Source organism: Nematolebias whitei, chromosome 12 (assembly GCF_014905685.2).
Source record: "Nematolebias whitei isolate Nwh7 chromosome 12, NemWhi1, whole genome shotgun sequence".
Lineage (NCBI taxonomy): Eukaryota > Metazoa > Chordata > Actinopteri > Cyprinodontiformes > Rivulidae > Nematolebias > Nematolebias whitei.
The window spans coordinates 38,362,210-38,380,366 of record NC_056509.1 but is presented as its reverse complement, the minus strand read 5'-3'; the positions used below and the strand labels follow the sequence as shown (position 1 = coordinate 38,380,366).

The following is an 18,157-nucleotide window of genomic DNA, read 5'->3' as shown; positions in this document are numbered from 1 at the left end:
GTCTTTTTAGAAACTTCACATGTACATATATATATTTTTTTTTTTCAGTGATTAAAATGCTTTGTATCAGAGTAATACTCTTGACTTGGTGTGAATTATTTAAAGGCTTATAGAAAAAATATTTAGACAAATCAGTTTAAGGCCTTTATAATCTGAATAAGTTTTTAATGTTCTGCCTATAATCTAAATCAAGTAGTATTGTATATATGTGCAGTAACTATAACAATGTAATAAATATCCTTAGTAGATTTTTATTACTTACGTGCAGTAACACAAAAAGCCACTAGGGGGCAGATAATTGTCACTAAATACCATGGCCCCAATTAAAAAATAAAATATCTTTAAGAGCGCGGTTTATGCTGCATGTCGTGTTTCTACTATTAATTTCATGTAGTTTTCTTTTAACTTTGTGTTTAATGTTCAAAATAACAGCGTAGAGGACGGTAACTTAACATGAGGTCACGTGACCCGATCACCGTTTTAAATAATGGGATGGGAGGGGCGCAGTTTCCTTCACCGACCGTCTAATGTTTGACTTCAGGGAGTCTGCGCGCGCCTCGACACCAAAAAGCTGGCGTCAAAAGAGCGCGAGCGTAAATGAAAAGGACTTAAAAATTGAAGTTCCGCTCTGGTTTTTCAAAATAAAAAGAATTACGTCCGGTCATACTTGGGTTGAAAGATCACCTAAGTGATTTTCTCAACTTAATGAGTCCAACAAGGTTTATATTGTATGAAATCATACATTTTGAGGAAATGCAAAGAATGAACGTGTTTGGATAATTCAGATACACAAAACTTCCGCTATCAGAAAAACTTATATTTCTGGCCATGACTGGCCTCTTTGTTGTAATTTGTGTGCTAACGATCACTCTTTTTGCTTTTTATGATGTAGTAAAATAATGTTTTTATTTCCTCTTTATGCCTTTTTGCTGTCCAACTTGTATGGTTAGCATGCTCCTTTGTGAGGTATACTAAAACTAAATAAAAAATCAGTCATACTATTACTTGCCAAGTTTTTGTTGCATTATATATATTCATTCATTCAACCTATATTGATAAAGGTTAATTCCATTGAGCCTTGGGGACTCATTTACAAGAGAGACATGAATTTCAACAAAGAGTGGACAACAATAGGCAATCATAAAGGACGCGTACAAATTAAATTTTTTGTTAACAAGTGAAAATAAAATGGTAATTAAAAGGAAAAGTAGCAAAGAAAACAGCTAATTTGTAAGGCAGTGTAGAATACTAAAAACAGGAACATGCCTGCATTGGATTTTGCCAGGAGCTTAACAGATGTTTAAAGCCCCTTAAAGAGGTCAAGATCGAGAGCTTCAGATCTTTTTGCAAGATATAGAATAGAATAGATTATACTTTATTGTCCCCTAGGGAAAATTTGTCATGGACTCAGGGGTGTATATAGCATTGTGGCAGCTGCCCAAACAGACAGTAAAATACACATACAGTTCATATAAACAGCTAAAAAAGAAGACTACAAACACAACAGTTTAAAAAACAACAGAGAACACCAAAGTTCTTGCACACCTTCCAGGCCTCAGTATATATATATACATATATATATATATATATATATATATATATATATATATATATATATATTTTATATATATATTTTTTTATTACTTTATTTTACCAGGAAGAAATCCATTGAGATCATCAGGCTCTTTTACAAGGATGTCCTGGACAATTAATATAGTTGGAAACAAACAAAAAAAATATATATATATATCATAGTCAGAGTCAGAGATTCTTTATTGTCATTCGCACCTCATGTGGTACATGTGGTGGAGCGAAATTATGTACACAAGGTCCCAGTTACATCCAACAATAAAATGTATAAGAAAAACAGTACTAACATCTAAGATACTGTATGAACTAAGAAAAACATCAACTAAATATACACTAAGCACTCATAACATAAAACATTGAACATCAGCACAAACATGAACATGAGTCTGTGAGCAGATGTGCACGCATGAACACATCAACATTGAAACAGATCAGCAGCAACATGAAACAGATCAGCAGCAACATGATATGGTTTTTCAGAGTGATTATTCTAGTTAGAGATTCATGAGTCTAACAGCCTCAGGGTAGAAGCTGTTCCTCAGTCTAGTGGTTCTACACTTAATGCTCCTTAACCTCCTTCCTGAGGGGAGCGGGGTAAAAAGTGTGTGTGCTGGGTGAGTGGGGTCCTTCATGATATCTATCTATCTATCTATATATATATTTTTTTTTCCCAGTCATTTGAATTAAATATTTATTTACATGAAAACAATAGGATTTTATTTCTTGTATCTTAACAGAATTTTTTTTTTTTTTTTTTTTTGCTAGTTTAAGGATTTTACTTTGAAGAGCAGCTCGAGCCACTTCCGTTTCGCTGCTGCTCTTCCTTTGTGGGTCTTGCCGCGGTTGTGAATCGGGATCTGGAGGAAGATAACGGATCTAAGGAGACTAGAAAAGAAAAACCGCCGTTCCTCCTGTTTGATGCGCACATGTATGCGTTGCGTTGCGGTTGTTAACGAGCGGCGTCGACCCGAGGCCCGCCTGAACCGCCTCTCTGTCGAACTCAGTGGATGGAAGCTCAGTTAGCTATCTGAGCCGACGGTGATGATGATGATGATGTATCTGAGGATTTATCGTAGCCGTTCACTGAGATGGAGCCAGCGACGTTCAAGTGGAGCTGCTTACTAGCCGGCTAGGACCTGGATAGCTAAATGGAAAAGCGGTTATCTCGCACAGGGTTTTCTTTACCACCCCGGTCCAGATCAGATTTAACGCAGTTAACATGCCGACTAGGAAGATTTGCTGATTTATTTTAGGTTCACTGCATCATTTATTTTATTAGTTTTAACCTCAGGCCGTCCTTGGATGCTTCAGTGACATTAAGTGGGTGAGTAGCACGAGCTATGAGACTTTTACTACTAAACTACAGGGTGGGACTACACGGATGAATCTCCGCCGCTGCGCTTTGCACCACCGGACACTCATCCACCGTCAGAGTCAACGTTTTTGTGGCGACTCTAAAACTACCAGAGCAGTGAAGCCTTTGAGCTGCTTCTGGTATTTGTGTAAATGTTTCACGATAATACTGAAACCCACAGGTTGTTGATTCTGACGTCCCCCCCCCCCCCTCCCCCAGTTTCCCCGTTATGCTAACTCACCTTGCTGCTAGCTAGCATGAAGAACTCCATGTTATGGCAGGCCAGCGTGACATATAATCAAACTGCCCACAAGATAAAAGATTACTTTTGACAGTAAAATGTCATTTCCTAAACTTAAAAAGCCCCCCATCTTAGAAGTAATAGACGTCTGTAAAAGTATGAATACCTGTATAATTAAATAAGCATAATAGATCAAATTTACTTTAATAACATTCACATTCAATCTAATTACTATTGTAGCTACAAATAATAACATCCCTCCTAGTCAAAATTACATTCTTGTTAGATAAAGATATCTAAAATAATATATTTGCAAATAAAGATGGCTACTAATTGTTGTGTCCCATTTAATATGACATCTCATAGAGTTTTTTGCAGATATCCAAGATATTTGTAATTACATTGTCGTTAGTAGTTATTTAATGAACAAATTAGTTTTTTTAATCATAATAAGAACATGCGATGCCCTCATTAACATTTTTACTCGTGTTTTTTTTTTTTTTTTTTTTTTTTTTTTTTTTTATTCAAGAATATATGTAGAATTCCCACCCACCCCCCTCCCCTTTTTTTTTTCTAGAAGTTTATAATGCGATTTATGATTTGTAACACTGGGACTGTGGATGTCTAAAATGTTAGTTTCTTTCAGTAAGAATCATATTTCAGATATATCTAATGTTCATTCTAGATTAAAAAAATACATTTGGAGCTAAATGTTTGGTAAACATAGATGGGAAATGTGATGTATTTTATTCTAGTAAGAGATCTGTTCTTATTTGAGATCTGAAATGTGATTGCGGGGTAGGAAAAATGGCATTTTGGATCATTTAACTCAGAAGAATTGGCTTATAATATGTACTTTGAAGAACATGCTAAATAGATATATGATGAACCTACTTTCCGTACAAGTACATCCCTGTGAATGGTCCTTTTAAGGTCCTGTCTTCACGTGCTCTGGGGTGGGAGCCAGCTACAATTAGGTCACAAAATACAGTTAATCATATTCATGAAGTCTGATGAATAATAATCACTTTGCGTCCTTTATGCATGCGTTGCATATAAATGCTGTTAAATCATAGCAGTAAAATGTAGTGGAAGAAAAAAAAAGTTTGTTTTTTCTCAGAGACTACATTAGAGTTCATAGAGTTATTAATATAGTCTGTAAATGTCTTTAAATGTTGTTGGATATTACATCATTATAACTTATTGGGATCTGTGGACTGAAATGTGAATTATTAAGATTTCAGAAGCCAGACTTATTGACGAGAGACCACTGGTAGCAAATTCACTTCAGTTTATTTAGTCACAACAGAAGTCGTACAAAAGGATTCTCATACATTATTAAAAAAAAAGTCGATTAGTAAAAGTTAGCTATTTAAGGATGCCAACAGACTGTGTTGAATCTTCACTTCATCACAGTCTCCCATCCTGAGCAAACATAAAGGCAACAGTGGAAAGAAAAAACCTCTCTTTTAACAGGAAGAAACCTCCAGCAGAACCAGGCTCAGGATGAGCAGCCATCTGCTTCGGCTGGCTGGGGGTTGAGACAACAGGAAGTAGGAACAAACACAGAATGGCAGGTCCAGGTGTACGTTCTATAAGAAGAAAAACCAAAAAAACACATAAGAATAGAAATACTTACAAATACAAACAGGTAGAGTAGAGCAAGTACCGGTTTGTCCTCCAGCAGTCTAAGCCTATAGAGCACAGCTATAGCTCAGGACACCCAAGCCTACCCTAACTATAGGATTTATCAAAAAGGAAAGACTTAAGTCTAATCTTAAATGTAGACAATGTGTCAGCCTCACAGACAGAAACAGGAAGTTGGTTCCACAAGAGAGGAGCCTGATAACGGAAAGCTCTGCCTCACATTCAACTTTTGGTAACTCTAGGAACCACAAGTAAACCTACAGTCTGAGAGTGAAGTGCTCTTTTAGGAAAGTGTGGAACAACAAGTTCTGTAATATAAGATGGGGCTAGGTTATTGAGAGCTTTGTAGGTTAGAAGTAAGATTTTGAATTCTATTCTGAATTTGGGGCGGCACGGTGGCTCAGTTGGTGGAGTTGTTGCCTCTCAGCAAGAAGGTTGCTGGATCAAATCCTGGCTGAGGGGCTATTCTAGGTGGAGTTTGCGTGTTCTCTCCGTGCATGTGCAGGTTTTCTCAGGGTACTCCGGTTTCCTCCCACAGACCAAAAACATGCATGTTAGGCTGATCGACAACTCTAAATTGTCCCTAGGTGTGAGAGAGAGAGTGAATGGTTGTTTGTCTCTGTGTCCCTGTGATGGACTGGAGACCTGTCCAGGGTGTCCCCCACCTTTCCCACGGTGACAGATGGATATGAGCACCAGTGACCCCTGTGACCTGAACAGGAATAAGCGGGTAAAAGACAATGGATGGATGGATTCTAAATTTGACAGGGAGCCAGTGGAGAGAAGCTAAAACTGGAGAAATATGATCTCTCATTAATAACAGCAGCATTTTGGATCAACTGAAGACGTTTAAAATAATTTTTTGGACACCCAGATAATAAACAATGGCTTGCTGTATTTTGTTTTTTGCCCATTTGCAAGTAAATTTTGCACTGTAATATTTTAATGCCAGAGTTTTAAACTAAACTTACTTTATGACGTTATGGCCATTCTGTCAAACCCTAAAATAAAATTTTTGCACCATATTTAGAGATCTGGCATGATCTGTCAGCCCTCAGAATATAACATGGGTATCAGTCTCAGCTACTTCCACACTAATACTGAGCTCAATATCTGTAAAACTGACTGAGTAGTGGCCATTTTTGTGCTTTCTAAGGTTGATTCTAATAGTTATGTCAGTTTTAAATGTACATCCAATGGTTATTTTCTGAGAGTTTCTTTAAAATCTGTTCAGTGATTCATGAGATATTTTATTAACAGTATACAGACAGACAAAAACCGTATTGGGACAGAGCAGTGATGCAAACTGTCTTTTATTATTGACAACAAAATGTTTGTCTCTTACATTACGTGACCACAAATTGTGGCTAAAATTCAAACTTTTGATAATTTTCACATACTAGGTAGAGGAGTGGGAATAAATATTTACAACTCAAATCTCCATTCGTGTCACAGACGTTTGTCCTTACAGTTCGTTTTGTGTTATGTGAAGAAATGCCACAGGTTTTGTTTTCTCCCCTTGATCCTCTGTGCATGCTTCTGTAAACTGAACCGCTCGTCAAACAGGACGAGACACTAACTGCTGCCGTGTGTCCTCCAGACGGCGCGTTTCAGGATGGCACAGCTGTTGGACGGTGCCGGCAAACTGGGCTGGGTTCTCCTCAAGTCGGTGCTCCGTTTCACCTTCATGTTCTTCAACAACTGTGTAGCCATCCCATCCTACTGCTTATATCTGCTGCTGCTGCAGCCCCTCAGAATATGGGACCGCTCTGCTTTCTGGCACATCGAAGGGGTCATGTTCAAGTGGCTGCTGGCTATGGTGTCTTCATGGGGCTGGATTGCAGGTTACACAGGTAGGCTACTCATCATATCATGTGAATGTTTCACCTGCATGCTGGTTTGGCAGCCTTTTCCTGCACAACGTGCACAAACCAATTTGAGCCTCGTGTTTTTGCTTTCAAGGCGCAGGCTGTACGTGAGTTTGACTCAGAAATACATGCACGTAATAAGTGTACTACTACAGGAAGAACAGATGGTTGAGTATAAATGAGACGGCAGACAAAAGCCTAAAAGAAATTACATTTTGAATCTTAAACGACTTAACTGCCTCTTGCTTCCACGTTCATTGCCAAATAATCAAAGCAGCAACGTGATTTTATAGATGTGATTCCCACGACACCGTTGTTTCCTTGAAATTTGAAGCTCTGGTCTTTTGCTGTTTGTACGGAAACATTTGTGACCCGTGCTGGCAAAACGAATTGAAATGAGCACCGGCTGCAGTGCAAAAAACCGTCAAAGTATCAATTTTTGCCGTAACTATTAAAACGAGTCCACCGAGTGATGCCAGTAACTAAAACAGCATGTTTGGCATCTATCTGATGCTTGGGAATTCCCCCTTTTTAATTTACAGCTGGAATTCCTGATGACATCACTCCAAAACGATAAAAATAGAGTTTTCAAACGGATGCTCTCATAAACAAAATTAGCGCACGGTTATAGGTGATAGATGGCCACATTTCAACAAACTTTTCAAATGGAGAATTTGAAAATATTATTAACTCAGTATTGAAATCTTTCCTCATTGTGGCTCGTTTTGCCAGCACAGTTCCCATTTGTTTACATCTGCACTGTTACCATGGTAACAACCTCAAACGAACAGTGGTACGGTGTCAAGACTTACATTGACACTAGATTTCGTTTCTTTGGAAAAAGATGGAGAAATGCAACATTTGACTTTCCAAGTAGACCCACGTGCAAACAAAAACGCTCTAAAGATTTTCGTATCGCAAAGTCGACGAAGTCTGAGGAGTTTTAGTGTTTTGATTTTAAACAAGTGCTAAGAGAAGATGGTCACCTTGTGTGCACAACATGCAGAGAGCAAGTCACTGTGGAAGGCCAAGAACTAATGAGTCATTTGCAGGACCGTTCGCTCGCTGCTGAACACGAGGTTATTTAATTTTCAGTCTGATGTGGGCTTTGGAATGCAGCGCTTACTTGTTTGACTTGTCAAAGTTGTTAACTTAGACGGCTGGTGTTTTTTTTTTTTTTTTACATTTCCACAAATAAGGTCTTAGCATTTCTTGAAAAAAAATGCTCATCAGTCTTTTGACTTAGATCATTGTGTGCTGAGAAACGACAGTGTCAAAGATGGAGGCTGCACTTGTCTCAGAACATATTTGTTCGTTCAATTTTCCACAAATAATTAACGCTTTGCGATAAGTTTGTTTACAATAATAATATGACATTTTCAGACTCTTGCTTGCATTAATTTGTCGTATAAGTGCATCTGAGTAAGGATTAATTCCTAAAATGAGCTGTGAATCACAATATATAAATAAAAAAAAGGTTTAAAAGGAGTCATTTTTACGTCAGTTATTCCAAGAAAGTGAGAAACTAACAGGTTTCTTTTATTTAACTGAAAATGTCATGTTCTGTTTCTCAGTTAAAAATATATACATTTATAAGATCAGACAAAAAGTGAGTCATTTTGAACTCTAAAACAGCGATGGGCATACAACCTCATTAATTATTGTGTTCTTTTTTAAATAATATGCTAGTTTTGGGGGTGGAATGTGATCGTTGTTGACTCGGGGACAGGAAAGGTGTGTTGTGTGATAACTGTGCTTTGAAGGAACAACCGACACGATCAGACAACACAATACGGTGTTTGTTGGTTCCTCTCAGGCGTCTGGTTGAATATCTTGAAGTGACACGGATCACTGAGGTGTTTGGTTGCACGGAGCTGTGAGCTAAATGCTTACAGATAGCTAAGCGGTGAACGTGCGGCGCTACAGGCTCACCGATCAATTATTCAACGCTTTCAGAGTATGGAAAACCAGTTCTGCATTAAGCAACATGTGTTTCGATTCAGTCACTGTAACAAGGGATTTTAAACGATCTTAAATATTACCCATAAAAATAATTTAAATGATCATTTTAGCTTTTCAATTGGCTAAAATACGGTACTCTAATTTAAGCAATAACTACTTTATTTAGAAACAGCTGCAACTTAATAATATTGACAAGTTCTGTTCAGCAACCTTGCTCGGTTTGGGTTTTGATACTTTTAGCTTTTAGGTACCTTTTTTGATTTTAGCTTGTAGTTAGCTTTTTTTTGCTTTACCTAACATTTTACTGTTCTTAGCTAGCGTTTTTGCTACTTTTAGTGTTTTTCTACATTTAGCTTCTAGCTATCATTTAGCTATTTTAGCTTTAAGCTAGTATTTAGCTGCTTTTAGCTAACTTTTTATTGCTTTTATTTTGCTACTTTTAGCTTCTAGTTACTTTTTTGCTATTTGAAGCTTCTAACTACCCTTTTGTTATTTTAGCTTTCAGCTAGCATTTTGCTGCTTTTAGCTAACCTTGTGCTGCTCTTAACTAGCTATTTTGCTACTTTAAGCTTCTGCTACTTTTAGTTAACATTTTGCTCCTTTTAGTTTTTGCTACTTTTAGCTTTAAGCTAGCATTTTGCTGCTTTAAGCTAACTTCTTCCTGCGCATAGCTTTATTTCTTCTTTTAGTTTTTGCTACTCTTAGCTTATAGCTACCATTTTGCTACTTTGGCTTTTGGTTTGCATTTTACTAGTTTAATTTTTAGCTACAGTTCTTCTATTTTACCTATAATTTTATCACCTTTAGATAGGGCTTTTCTACATTTAGCTTTAAGCTAATGGTTTAGCTTTTTGCTTTAACAACTCAGTTTCAGCTTCTTCAGCTAATTTCAGCAGTCATTCAGCGCTCAGCATTCGGATGCATTTCCACAGAAACTTTGATTTCTGCACTTGGTGTAAAGAAGTGACCGATGTGTGTTGGGATTCCTCGCAGCCGACGCTCCGCAGACAGAAAGCTGAGCTTCGGTTAAAGATCACTGCTGGAGGATCTCGTGTCGCCTCCTCGGCAGATGGAGAACAAAGGTGCTTTGTAGATATCAGATTATTTAATCAGGTCTAAGCAACGCTGTAAACTATGTGCGCTTTGTCGTTGATGCCTGGTGTCAATCATAAAATGAAAGGTGACTCAGGCCGGAGGTGAACGTGCTCCAAGTGTCTGGTGTTTGTCTTTAAACGGCTCCAGAACTTTAACTTGAAACAACCAAGATTTGCTTCTAATTAAACCTGAGCTTGTGGGAACAGGAGTGTTAGAGCACCATAGAGACTGGACTTTTTATTTCAATTCAAATGATATCCGGACCATAAATTACAATACTTAATTAAAGAAAATGTCCCAAGACGTTCTGTGAATGTTTTCCATGTGATAAAAAAAAAAAAAAAGTTGACCAGTAAGTTTCCTAGGGGCTCTTTGTGCTCCGACATGAGCTAACGCCAGCTGTGGAGTGCAGCGTGACTCTAAGTGAAGTGTGCGTGATGCAAAATTTAAGTCGTTCATTCATCACTGAGTCATATTCGCTTGAGGATCCCAGTTTAACTGAAGAGCAGGCTGATCCGAACCGGGCTAATATTACATCACCCCCCGGCTGCTGGCTCGACGGCCTCGCTTCGTAGTGGATCATAAACCCCTTCTTAAGCCCACTGAGTGTTTTATTTTATTATGTAAGCTAATGGCATTGTGTTGTTGCTTAGCAGATACTCACATGTGATTATTAAGGCTATATTTAATAAGCAGAAAGCTATGCTGCTGTAATGGTGAGACTGTATTTGAATGTGTCTCTATGGAATGTATCGACTTATTTGTCATAATTGTCAGCTTCCTGTGTCAAATGTTAATGATTATGGTAAATAGGTCATCTGAAAAGCCAGTCAGAAGTAAATGTTTTACAGATAACCAGCTTGCATTGTTCATAGTGCAGTTACTCGACATTATTTTGGACGGTGGCTCAACTGTGTTGTCAGAAACATTTCCTCTGTATTTGGTGCATTTGGTTCGGTGAGACGGTCACACACTCGCTAACATGTGCACTGAAGCCAGCTGGATTATGTTTTTAGACCACGCTGCACGAGTGGGACGTTTGTCAGACTTATGAAGAAAGATCAAAGCCGATCACCGAAGACGCAGCGATTGCATGTACGCTTGTTTCCCCACTTACGAGTTGCGTTTTCCCGTCTTTGATCACGGCGATTATAATGCGAGCGCACGCACGATAAACACTTGGAAAATATGATCGTTCTGCAGCTCATTGAGCCTCATCTCTGACTTCTATTATTCCATCCACGTTTCTTTCTTTTACACTCTTAAATTAAATGGCTGCTTTTCCGAATCACAAATTTATGGATGCTAATTATCACTTTATTTTGTTAAGAGACATCAATTTAAAAAGGTAATGAGTTGAATAATCTAATTTATTCCTGATTAATTGATTTACTCCCTCTTGTAGCTAGTAATAACTGTAAGTTATTGGGCGTTAGATCATTTTATCAACATAATTTTTTTGTTTTGTTTAAAGTGTTTTTTTTATTCCTAAGACAGAAATTTCAGTTTTGGTATTGATTAGACAAGGACAGGTCAAAAATCTTACTACTACGTACGATACAATAATTGTTATAATGTTGCCTAACTTTGTTGGTTAAAAAAAGATGCTTTCAACAGATTTCTTTCTTCACTTCACGGCTGCTTGTGGGAGTTCTGAACACGTTAATAAAAGGAACTTGAATAAAAGTCAACCTGTCAACGAAGAAGAAGTTAACAGCTTGACGGAAAACTTTTTATCTGCTGCAAAATTGTGCTTTTTTTGGGGTGGGGGGGGTGGGGGACAATTTTCTTGTTTGACAGTTTGATGATGGATGGATGCAGACTGGAGCCAGTCAGTGAATAAAAAGAAAAAAAATCCTGCACTTTATCCTTTTATAGGTATTTTATATTCATATTTAGAAACATCTTGTGTCAGCTGTCTCACTGCCATCAGTTATGAAGCCCATACTGTGTTGTGGGGCGGCTGTGGCTGAGTGGTTAGAGCAGTCGTCCTCCAATGCAAGAGTTGGGGGTTTGATTCCACCAGCTGAAGTGTCCCTGGGTAAGACACCGAACCCCTCATTAGCTATGTTTACATGCGCAGAATTCTTTGACCGGATTGAAATGTGTTCTGTTTGAATAATTCAAATGTGTTGTTTACATGGGCACAATCTGTTCATGATGAGCGTTTACATGCAGCGGGCTTTGTTCTGAACAGCAGTACTGACATGCGCAGAGTGATACACTCTCCTTAAAAAAAACACAGAAGAAGAAGTTCTACTTCTGGGTGACCGTAAACAAATCTGAGCACCCAAAATGGACCCGCGACAGGTTTTAATGATGGTGGAGACGTTACTGCACTCCCTGACTGAGCTACAGGTAATACAGATCATTTTGAGCTCTTTCAAAGTTTCTAGTAGAAATGTTGTGTCTCTCACCGACCAGTTTTGCTTCCCTGACATGCTAATATTATTAGCATTAGCCAGGCGGAAATGTCAAAGTCGCACATGCGCAGTCAGGTCAGTTTTTTACGATCAGATAAAAACGAACAGATCAAGCGTTTACATGCGCACCGATCGGGTTACGGATCGGCGTAAACCACCCGTTTTGTTCTGATCACAAATTATATCGGATCGCGCCGAATACACAAAAAATAACCCGAACGGAGTGTTTACATGACACACTTTTATTCCGACCGGCCATTTAATCCGGTTACTTATGTCCATGTAAACATACCCATTGCCTCCGATGTGTGTCCCATCAGTGTATGCATGTGACTCAAAGCACTGATTAGTCTTTGAATAGATCTAGTAGAGTGCTGTATGAATGGGTAAATGCGGACATAGATTGTAATATAAAGCGCTTTGAGTATCTGGATAAGATAGAAAGGTGTTATATAAGTACAGTACATTTACCATATGTGATGTTGTCAATACAGTAAATGGCGTGTCGTATCTTATTGTAAAGTGTTCCTGTGTCTGAATGACTTTTAGCTAAAGTTTGCTTTCTGAGCAGCTTTTATAGTTTATATTATAATTTATCACTGCATTATAAATATCTACAACTATAGATACTAGGGGTGTAAATCACCAGCTTTACCACGATACAATATTATATTGATTTGTTTGTATGACGATACGATTTTTCTCAATATCGCAAAGTCTGTCACGATACGATTTCGATTCTGTTCGATTCACAAGTCTGCGATCGATATATTGCGATATCAAATGCCCGTCTCATTTACATATAAATAAATTTACAACAACAATTCAAATATGATTTAACCGTTTTATTTCTGTTATTACAGGCACCAGGCATTTAAATAAAAAAAAAAAACATTTTTCCTTAATTAATGAAAAACTAAAAATAAATGACCTGTTCAGTATCGTCTCACATTTCTCTTGTTTAAGTGCATTTTTAAACCAGTTCTCTTAAAAGTGTCCTGATTACCTTTCAGTTATAAAGAAACAAAAATAGACATTGAGCTTACATAACATGGCTATCAATGTTGTGTTTCTTCTTCAGGTGAACGGACAAATTTGTTGTTTCCCGAGTATTTGAACTCACACTGACACCTGTTGCATACGACATGAGTTTTGTCTGTGGAGCCGTCCTTCTGTTGGAATCCAAAATATTTCTAGTGTTGATTTAAATCCAGCAGGAGAGTGAATTTCATTATCTGTGCTTTCTGCCTCGTCTGCCATGTTGCTGAGGCGCCGCAGAGCGCAGCCAAACACGGAAATGGTGACGCAGGTGTGCCTTGGGAATTTCAAAATAAAAGCGTATTTTAAAGATGACGCTATGAATCGATGTTTTAGTTTTGCCACAATATAATTGAATCATTTAATCGATATATCGATTTAAATCAATGTTTTGTTACACCTCTAATAGATACTTATAATGCAGTGATAAAGTACAATATATGCTAACGAAATAGGTTTACAAATGCTTATTGTTCTCACAAGGTAGTAACTTAGTCTGAAATGTTTACTCTAACAACTCTAAATACAGGTGAACAGATTTGGTTCAATATTTGTCAGGAAACTTGTCAGTTTTGTCTCTTTCTCACCCTTAATGCATAATAAGCAGTTATTAATGATTTATAAAGTGTTTATAGAGGAATTAATAACATATCTATGAACTATTTATTTGCCATCTATAAGGGGAGTCTTATTGTAAAGTGGTACCATTTTTATTTAAGAAACTATCAAGTATATCTATTAATACACTACTACTTACGTGCTTTTCACTTGTTGCTAGGGGTGCACCGATTGCAGTTTTCTGGCCGATCACCGATTTCTAAAAAGTCTGACCCGCCAATTACAATTTTGGCCGATACAGATTTTGTTTTATAAGCGACACTGTCAGGTGTTATAAGGTCCCAATGCACCTTCAATTTTCCAATCTTATTTTGTTGAAAAACACACCCTTGAACAATTTTCTAGAAACAAAACATACTTGTTTTAACTGGCCATAAGGTAGTGCTCTGAAATATAAATGGAAGTTCAGACAATTGTTGTTAAAACAAACAAAAAAAAAGGTAAAATCAGTTTCTCATACAAGTATCTGACGATTTCCAATTTCTCAAAATGAAGGAAATGGGGCCGATAAATCGGCCGGATGATTTATCGGTGCACCCCTACTTGTCGCCTGTGAACAGGTTGAGTTTAGATTTGTGAAAATTTACAAGTTTGCACTGTTCGAGTGTTGTCATTGTGTTAGAGAGTAAATGTCATGAATAACTTTGACATTAAACATAATCCAAGTTGAAGTGTTGCATCATCATCTGCATTTGGTATCAGGCCAAATTGACAAAGACCATGCAGAATAATGTTGTATTTTAATCCCACAGCATAGACCACTATGTAGTCTCTGTAAGTAGATCTAGGAGAAAAAAAAAACATTGTATCGGTTATCAGCCAAATAAGTTTTAACATATCGAATATCAGCCAAAAATCCAATATGCATCCCTAGTTGGAAGGTCAGCTTAGACTTGGATGGTAGGCAAAACAGTTTATAAATAAAAAAATTTAACAATCAGGGGAAGTGTTTCTTTTACTGTAAGCTGTGTTTTATTTTACCAAAGTACTAGTAGATCTATGACGTCACAGGAAGTTTAGGCCCATAAGAAGACTTGTTAATGTGTGACCTGAACAACTGAAAACACAACCTCTAATCGAGATTACCATTCCTTTTAGTTCTGTGTAACGAGAATGACTATATTTCAGATTATCCAGCAGTAGAGATGGTAGCAGTGGAGTAAACTTGCTGTGGACCATATTTGGAGTTTTAACAGTCTGCACTTTCCATTTGTTAAGGGCTGCGTACACCCACGAAGTGTTACCACTTCCTTGGCTGATTGGACCAAGTAAGTGGACTGTGTAGGCGTGTACAGACCATCTTTAATTGACATTTCCCAGACTGTCCTGAATTATGTATCGTTGCACCAGTTCGGTGAGATTGTCAAATTATTTTAGTGTAATATCAGTATTAGCTGACCGTTATTGCATGTTCACTTTGGCATCGTTTGTATTTTGAGTCTATTTTTTGTGGGTCTTTTGTGAATTTTGTAACTTTTTTAGAAGCGGTGTATTACAACTTGCGATCATTTACAGTAGCTGACTGTGCGTTTTTGAAAATAATGTGCGGAGCGGCAACTTTAGATGTATCATCCACAGACTTTGATGAAAGATTAATGTGCATAGTACATGAAAGCATACTACAGGTTGAGACTGATTGTAAGTCATGTCTTATAATACAAGTGAAGTAATAAAAGCCCCTGCAGCTCATGTTTAATTGAGAGGGCGATAGCATAAATGGGAATTAGCATCCCCTTTGTTCTGAGTTCCTGGTGTGTGGAGGCTTAACTTTAATTCTCTGGTCCTCAAAAAGACCTCCTCCATTTATGAGGATGAGCTGAGCATAATGCTGTAAATCTATATTTCACTGTTGTTGTGATGTAATTGATACAAATGACACGTGGTAAAATGAATGGCACCAAATTGCCTCCAGCCAAAATGAAGAGAAACTGAAGTCTATTTATGACACGCTTATTTCATTCTGCAATCACTGAGACATGATCACTGCGTTAACAGGATAAGTTATGGTTGTAGATTTTCACAGATAACACAGTCAGACCATTGGTATCTCGCTGGGCTGTAACTGTTGGAGACTTAGTTAGCTAATTGTGTGCTTTAAGCCTGTTTGAATCTTCTCAAAATAGTGGCAGAGTTGTTGCAGGGGTCTCAAACCCTTCTCATTTTAGTTTTTGTAAGTAGAGCAAGTTGTGTTTTGATACTTGCATGGAAGCTTTTCTATGATAGAAAGCAACAAAAGCTACAGTTTTAAATGCCCAGGTCGACCCGCACCAATGATGAATAATAATAATCTGCCATGATGGGTACAAAACGAGCCAAGGCGAGTACAATATGGGTGGACGGTGACAACCGTGCACAATATATTACATTAGGCCACGATTTTCAAAAACTGGCCTAGCCAACTAGTTTCCACAGTCCAAAATAAGGTATTGATATCATAACTTAAATCACATTAATGATAATTTCACCACTTTCATCACTACTTACATGACTTTGAGATTGAGGAGCATTAAGTGCAGAATCAGAATAAGCTTAATTATCAATGCACCAAGATACAACGAGAACATACGTACAGCTGTCCGAAAGATGGACAGAGTGCACGAAGCTGCTGCTATAAAGCGTGGCCTTCTTATTCTTATTCAGAATTTTTATTTTTTTTATTTATTTTTTTTATAGAAAAAGGGAGAAAGCCATAAGGAGAGGGGTAGTGGCATTACAAAAAAGATCTCTTCACACCTTGTCCTTACAGAGCAAGATTTAAGACATCAAAGGAACTGTGCCAGCACATTTATGAACACGTTACATATGCATTTACAAACGAGGTGGTCCGTGGAGCCCTAGACAGTCCATTGTCCTGATAAGATGATGTTCAGCCAGCACAGTTCTAATAAGACTCCACGGGGGTGGGGGGTGGGGTGGGGGTGTTGTGCTAGACAAAGCTTTTCCTTAGTTTACACATTTCCCAGGAGAAATTGATAAGTCGACCTGTTCCGGGGCCAACCGGGTAGAGATTCAAATATCCACAATTGTTGATTTATTCAGGCAGACTATTTTTCGTCAGCCTGGAGCCTGTAGATATAACTTTCCAAGGTCCGAAATGGCCAGATTAGGGTGCATTCCACTGGTTCGTGCTTACCAGCCTCTTCAAGATGGTGTTTCCATGCTGACGAGTCCCAAAGCCGCAGGTGGCATGAGATTCAAATCACTTCCAACTTATGGTTTCGCTCGTAAATCAGCTGATTTTGAGTCCTCCAGCAAGAACCAGACCTTCACATAGATAACAGCTTGTCGAGGTCCAAATTAGCTGCGGCTGTCTTCTTTGTATGTTGGTAAGCTAGGATCCAGACTATTCCAAAAACAGGAAACCTGTTGTCATAAATCCAATTATCGTCAATTTCAGCATCCTCGTTTGATAGCAGAGGTAGACACATCCCCCCCAGAGATCTATCCAGCTGCACATCTCATCCGAGTAGATGAGGGTTCTCCAGGACCCTATCGCTTTGTTGGAAGAATTTGTTATATACGTCGAAGGAACCACTAGACTGAGGAACATCTTCTACCCTGAAGCTGTTAGACTCATAAATCCCTAATCAGGATTATCACTGTGGGGGAAAAATAATAAATCAATAAAATGTCACTTGATTGTTGATATGTACTGCTGATTATCCATGCTGTTGATCTCATACTGCTGATTATTTCATGCTGTTGTATTCATTCGTACTCATCTACTCACACAGACTCATGTTTGTGCTGCTGTTCAGCGTATTGTTTTGCACTATTGGTGTTTAGCGTATTTCGTATTTTAGTGTATTTCTTAGTTTATGTCTTAGATCCTTATTACTATTTCTTTTACAATTTATATTTTTGCTGTTGTTGGATGTAACTGGGATCCTGTGTACAAATATGACACGAATATGCGTTTAAATTTTTGGTTTAATTTCTGAATTTCATCTCAGAACCCTCTAAAATTTTTCAACCCCTGGTAGGGTCCTGACCCCATCTTTGAGAATCACTTCTCTATATCTTGGTGGGATAACTAATGGTAACTACTGGCAACTAAAAATTGCCAAAAAGCTTAAACTTATCCATGCAAATTGTTCCTTTCTGTGAGCGTTTCCCTGTCTGACCACATTCAGGTGTAAGACAAGAAGATGTCAAGTTGTGCTGCCAATTCTCGCTCCTCTGAAGGAGCTGGGCGGCAAGGTCAGAGGTACACCTTTTAGCTGACCGCAGATTCTGGATTAGACACCGTGCCTGCAGCGTTGCTGTCATCCTGCTGCTCAAACTGTGTCATTTCTCAAAGACAATTTCCCTAATGTATTCT

At 38.0% G+C, this 18,157-nt stretch overlaps 1 protein-coding gene across 1 annotated transcript in view; it reads left to right on the top strand.

Annotated features, from left to right (window-relative positions):
- Positions 1 to 6,437: 6,437 nt before the first annotated feature.
- Positions 6,438 to 18,157, top strand: part of lpgat1 (lysophosphatidylglycerol acyltransferase 1) — an 85,776-nt gene continuing 74,056 nt past the window's right edge. Inside the window, exon 1 of the mRNA XM_037685550.1 lies at positions 6,438 to 6,685. Coding sequence (XP_037541478.1) covers positions 6,448 to 6,685 — 238 coding nt within the window. The 5' untranslated portion in view covers positions 6,438 to 6,447. The remainder of the gene's footprint in view (positions 6,686 to 18,157) is intronic.